The sequence below is a fragment of the Echinops telfairi genome, unplaced genomic scaffold (assembly GCF_000313985.2).
Source record: "Echinops telfairi isolate 266 unplaced genomic scaffold, ASM31398v2 ScPeMD7_17;HRSCAF=63, whole genome shotgun sequence".
In the NCBI taxonomy this organism is placed as follows: Eukaryota; Metazoa; Chordata; class Mammalia; order Afrosoricida; family Tenrecidae; genus Echinops; species Echinops telfairi.
The window spans coordinates 7,144,942-7,151,267 of record NW_022103914.1 but is presented as its reverse complement, the minus strand read 5'-3'; the positions used below and the strand labels follow the sequence as shown (position 1 = coordinate 7,151,267).

The 6,326-nt window shown below is 39.0% G+C and overlaps 1 protein-coding gene across 1 annotated transcript in view; it reads right to left on the bottom strand.

Annotated features, from left to right (window-relative positions):
* The window catches only part of ACAP2 (ArfGAP with coiled-coil, ankyrin repeat and PH domains 2), a 153,085-nt gene that overhangs the window by 80,516 nt on the left and 66,243 nt on the right, over positions 1–6,326 (bottom strand). Inside the window, exons 3-4 of the mRNA XM_004712337.3 lie at positions 4,694–4,813; positions 3,703–3,756 (exon numbers count right to left, since the gene is read on the bottom strand). Of these exons, the coding sequence (XP_004712394.1) occupies positions 3,703–3,756; positions 4,694–4,813 (174 nt within the window). The remainder of the gene's footprint in view (positions 1–3,702; positions 3,757–4,693; positions 4,814–6,326) is intronic.

The window sequence follows — 6,326 nt, the reverse complement described above, 5'->3', positions numbered from 1 at the left end:
TAATGAAAATGACTATGGATTTTAAAAGACCATCACTTTCAAAATCTTGATCAGGAATGGTCTTAATTCATTTCCATGGAGAAAAACCTATTTTCAAAAAGTTATGTGCATGGAAGTGTTACACACATTCCATAGTAACCTCTTCTCTAATATACAGTGACCCTATATAGAGTTTCTAAGATTAAAAATCTATGGGAGCAGCCCCATGTTTCTCCCAAGCAGCAGCTAATGGATTAGAATCACTGACTTTACAGTTAGCAGTCCCACAAGTAGGCCACAGCACCACTACTTCCGTGTTTTCTCTGATGTCTTAAACAAATAGAACTGTCAGTTTCTGTCAGTGTCGTGGGATGAGAAATGCTAGGAAGCATTTTATTCCCACCACACCTACAACAATCTGTGGAATGAGTGAGTAGACAGATCTAATATGAAAAACATACCAAAAGGAGCCACTTATTTTCATAGAACGTATGCAGTAAATCAACTGTAAACCTTCAGTCAATCAGCAAAGAGACTAACTAAACATTCCAAGGTCCCGAAGCCAAAAGCAAATCAGAATCCCAAAGAGTCATCAGTGAGGTCACAGAAAGCTCTAAATTCCACAAAAACAACCAGGTTAATAATGTAGTATACATGATCTATTCTGAAAGTTTTCATCTTACAAAGATATATGAGTTCAGAAGTCAACTCTAGCAAATTATCGTGTTCAAAGAAATGAGGAACAACAGGTCTATTATTACAGAGGAGATGAAACACAAAATAATACCTATAGCAGGCAGTGTAAGACATGAAAAAAATAATAATTTATAAATTATCAAGGGTTCATGAGGGAGGGGGGGATGAGTTGATAACCAAGGGCTCAAGTACAAAGAAAATGTTTTGAAAATGATGGCAACGTGTACAAAAGTGCTTGAAACAATGGGTATTTGTATGGATTGTGATGAGTGTAAGAGTCCCCAAGAAAATGATTTTTAAAAATAATCCCTATAATTTCTTAAATGACTAGACAATCTAACCTCAATTTAATCTCTATCTGGCCAATAACACACAAATGGCTGTATATTTCAAACTTTTGCAGCAGACTGGCCCAATGCAGTGTTTGTTTTGCTTCCTTGTTTGCACTGGTATACCAAACCAAATTCACTGCCATTGAGTCTATGCTGACTACAGAGCAACCCCTGTGGGTGTCCAAGACTGTAACTGTTTACAGGAGTAGAAAACCCTGTATTTCTCCCATGGAACTGCTGGTGGTTTCGAACTGCCAACCATGTAGATCACAGCCCAGCTCATAACCAATACATCACCAGGGTTCCTGTATATTTCAAACTTTTAAGACCACAGGGTTATTTCACAAATTTCCTAATATTTTATCTCAACACAAACTGATACACCAAAATTTGTTATGAGCTCAGCTAATGTAAAGCTGGTTCCATGTTTATTCCCTTTTATAAAGATAATTGCTTTATCCTGCAAACATGCCTTTATCCTACAATAGCATGTAATTAAAAACCCATTATTATTGTTACTAGGTTCCCTTACTATTGTTGTTAGGTACGATTAAGTCTGACCTGTACTGCCTGGTCCTAAACCATCCTCACAATCGTTGTTAGGATTAACCCTTTGCTGCAGCCACTGGATCATTCCATCTTGTTGGTCTCTCTGTTTTACTTGCTACACCTCCATCCTACCAAACATGATAACCCTTCTCCAAAGAATGGTCTCTCCCAACAGCATGGCCAAAGTTCATGAAACCAAGTTATCATTGTATCCTCACCTTAAGGAGTATTCTGGCTATAAGTCTTCAAAAGCAGGGTTGTTTGTTCTTCTGGTAACCCCAGGTATAGTCAAAAATCTTCACCCAACACCACAATTCATGGGCATCAATGTACTCTTCGGTCTTTCCAATTTACAATCCAGTGTTCGCATACATATGAAGAGACTGAAAATACCATGGTTTGGTAAGGCACACTTTAATCCTCAAATTTCTTTGCAAACAAGTGGGCATCTCCAGTGCTACATACAATTCTTGAAACATCTCATTTGCTAGTCCATCAATTCCGGGACCTTTGTTTGTCACCAATTCCATCAGTGCAGCTTGGACTTATTCCTTCAATACCATCAGTACATGACCATAAACTATTTCCCAAAATAAATGAATGGCAGCCAATTATTTTTGGCATACTGGGTATGTGTATTTTATCCATTGTCATTTAAGACTTCTTGAGTTATTTACTATCTAATATTGCAAACAGGAGGCTTGGATTTTTTTCTTCAGCCCTTTCAGATTGAGGAAGGCTTAGCCTGTTCTTCCCCTTCTGGTTCTCTAACTCCAGGTCTTAGCACACTGCATTATAATACTTCACCTTTTCTCGAGGTACCCTTTGCCTTGTTCTCTTCAGCTCTTTTAGGTCATAATTTATCCTACTCACTTTAGCTTCTCTAGAGCTAAAAAGAGAAGTCTCAGAACCTATTCTGACATTCACTTTGATCTTTATTTTCCTTCCTGTCTTTAATGAGCAGTTGCTTTCTTCATGTATGTCCTTGATGCCCATCTAGTCTTCGGTCATTAGTGGTCAGTGTGTCAAACCTGTTCTTGAGATGGTCTCTAAATTCAGGCGGGATATTCTCAAGATCATACTTTGACTCTCGTGGGCTGGCTTTAGTTTTGTTCAGCTTCGTTTGAACTTGCATATGATCAACTGTGGTCCACAGTCAGCCCCTAGTCTTGTTCTGACTGATGACACCGAGTTCTCCACGGGCTCGTCCCACAAATGTAGTCAATTTGATTCCTGTGTATTCCGTTTGGAGAGGCACATATGCACAGTTGCTTATGTTGTTGAAAAGGATATTTACAATGAAGAAGTCATTCATCTTGCAAATTTTACCACATGATCTCCAGCATAATTTCTATCATCAAGGCCACATTTTTCAACTACCAATCCTCCTCCTTTGTTTCCAAGTTTTGCTTTCCAATCACCAGTAATTAGCAATGCATCTGATTTCATGTTTGATCAATTTAAGACTGGAAAGTTGGCAGCAACCTTCAATTCCTTCATCTTTGGCTTCAATAGTTAGTACATAAATTTTTAAATAGTCACATTAACTGTTCTTTATAGGCATATAGATCTGATCAAATCATTGACAATCATATACTTCAAGGTAGATCTTGAAATCTTCATTTTGATGATAAATGTAGTGTCATTCCTGTTCAATTTGTCATGCTGGAATAGTCAGCCATACAATTAATTGTCCAACTCAAAATGGCCAAGACCAGTCCATATCAGCTTATTAATACCTAGAGCATTTCTGTTTATGCATTCCATTCATGTTTTTACAACTTCTCTCCCTCTCCCTGCCCTACTTCCACTCTCTCTCACACATGCATACATACACACGTTTGTGCACATTTTAGACCTATTTAGCACTAGTGGCACTGTCAAGTACGCACTGTACTACTAACTGTAAGGTCAGCAGTTCAAACCAGCAGCCACTCGGTAAGAAAGTTGAGGCTATCTGATCCCCATAAGTATTCACAGCCTGGGAAATCTACAGAGGGTTCATTATCAGTTGGACTGACCCTGTGGAAGTGGGTTTGGTTTTTGGTTAATTAAACAGCATGTTATCCAAAAATGAGAATTCCAACTTGGCATTATATAAAATACTGTAAAATGGTCATAATAACACCTACTTACTGACACTTACTGTGTGAAAATTTATCATTTCTTGAAGACTGTCAGAAAACTTGGTCAAACTTGTCTATGAAAAAGAAACAAACCAAAAAAAAGTCATTAAAAGTTACTAAAATAGGCCACACAAAAAGATGATTTCAACATCCGATAGAAAGGTCAAGTTACATTATAAGTAACAACATTTATTTCCAATGGCATTCTTACTACCTCATATGCATGCTCTGCAGAGAGGTGAAGTATCTACATGTTATAAAATATACAGTCCTACCAATAGTGTTATAGTAACAAATAAGAATGACATATATAAGCTTCAAAGTAAAAATGAGTGTATCAATATTCCTATTTGGGCAACTATGATGAAGCAGTTAGCAAACTGCATCCATTTCTTTATCAGTTCTTATTCCTCACAAAGGAAACATCAAAATAGAACACAATACAGCAAGGGCTCTAGGCTAACCTGGCATAAGTGGCTGAGCAGAACTTGCCTGTATAGCCCCAGAGATGTATTAGTAAGCTAATGCTCTCCACTTGCCCCAGTGAGACGCTACTAGGAGGCATGATCCTGCTCCTGTCCTCTGGTAGATGCTTCAGCACACCTAGGAGCAAGTAAACTTAGGGAAGTGGCTGAAGCAACAGGACCCTGGTTAGGAGTGGTGCTAGATATTTACTGCAAATCAATGACCAACTTCCAGTGATGTAAGAAAACCACGGTTAAGCAAGGTAGCAGCATCAAGAGAGTATTTTTTCTACACCACTATACTAGAACTGTAAATAAAATTACATGTTAGTAAATAAGCCAACCACCTGCTACACTGCCTTTATAGTTTGGGTGCTCTGTTACCCAGGCTTCCTAATAAACAGCCTTTATCTTTAAATATATAAATATATGTTATATAATATATTCATTATATAATTACATATATTCATAAATATATATATATACACACACACTTTAGTGTCTTAGGGCATTTATCATTTTAGGTTGTAATCTGAGTAATACTAACCTCAACCACAGCATCATTACTGGAATACTGCGCCAGGTCTCGAATCCCATTCATGAACTGTTTATTTGCAACACAAAAGGCTTTTCCGGTATCAATCATCGCAATGCAGAGCTTCACAAGCTGAAGAAGGAAAAAAATATATATATATTATTGAGTTAAAAATAATTTTACAAGTGACTTAGCTCAAAAAGTGTTAACATACAGTGAGTGAACATAACTAAAATAATAGTTGCGTTCATCAAGAACACCTAAAATAGCCACAGAAGAATTTACTTTAGAGGACAGCACTGAAACTGCAGCTCGGGAAGAGGGACATGCCTGATCAGAGCACACAGGAGCAAGTGATGGGGGAGGAAGAGATAGTGGAGCGCATCCTGGCCCACCAAGCCTGGAGGACAATATCCCCGCTCAGAACAGCCAATGTACAGAGTGGACCATATGGCTGGCCCCACTATGAAACACAACATCCCTCACTGACCCATGGCCCTATGGGGGACAACACTGGAGACTCAGTGTCAGGATTGGCCTGGTCTGACCCCACCAAACTGAGGCAAAACACTAAGGGCCTGCGGCAGAGCAATGGGGGAAGCAGAGCAGGGAGGTCCTGATGGAGTGCAAAGGATAGACTTTGGGGCCAGGGCATGGCACCCCATTGGACTTGACTGAAGGATATTTCCAGAAGTCAACAGACCCTGAATTATTTACAGGTTTTTCTCTTTTTATTTTTATTTTTGTTTATTTCTTTTTGGTCATTGTTTTTGTTGTTGTTGTTGTCTTCATTGTGTTTTCTTTTGTCACTTTGTCTTGCTATGTCTTGTTTTTTTGTGGATCTTATTATCTCTGTAGGTCTATTTAGATAAGATAGGCTGGATGAATAGTCTCCAGGAGAAAACAACAGACCGATGGTTCCAGGGGGATATGGGAGAGGGGGAAGTGGTGGAAAGGAGGGTGTGTTGACCAGTCCAGGGACAGTGGAACAGCAAGTGATCCAATATTAGTGGCAAGGAGGGTGTGAGAGGCCTGGTAGGGACTGATCAAGGGCAATGTAACGGACAGAAATTACTGAAACCCAAATGAAGATTAAGCATGATAGGGGGACAAGAGGAAAGTAAAAGGAAATAGAGGAAAGAACTAGGAGACAAAGGGTATTTATAGAGGTCTAAATACAGGCATGTACACATGTAAATATATTTATATATGACAATGGGGAAATAGATCTATGTGTATATATTTATAGGTTGAGTATTAAGGCAGCAGATGGACATTGGGCCTCCACTCAAGTACTCCCTCAATGCAAGAACACTTTGCTCTATTAAATTGGTATTCCATGATACACACCTTCCCGACACGACTGCTGAAGACAAATGTGTACAGAAGCAAATGTGGTGAAGAAAGCTGATGGTGACCGCCTATCAAAAGATATCGTGTCTGGGGTTTTAAAGGTTTGAAGGTAAACAAGTGGCCATCTAGCTCAGAAGCAACAAAGCCCACATGGAAGAAGCACACCAGCTCTGTGATCACGAGGTGTTGAAGGGATCAGGTATCAGGCAACAAAGAACAAAAAATCATATCAATGTAAATGAGGGGGAGTGAAGATTGGGGACCCAACACCCATATGAAGGTAACAGGACAT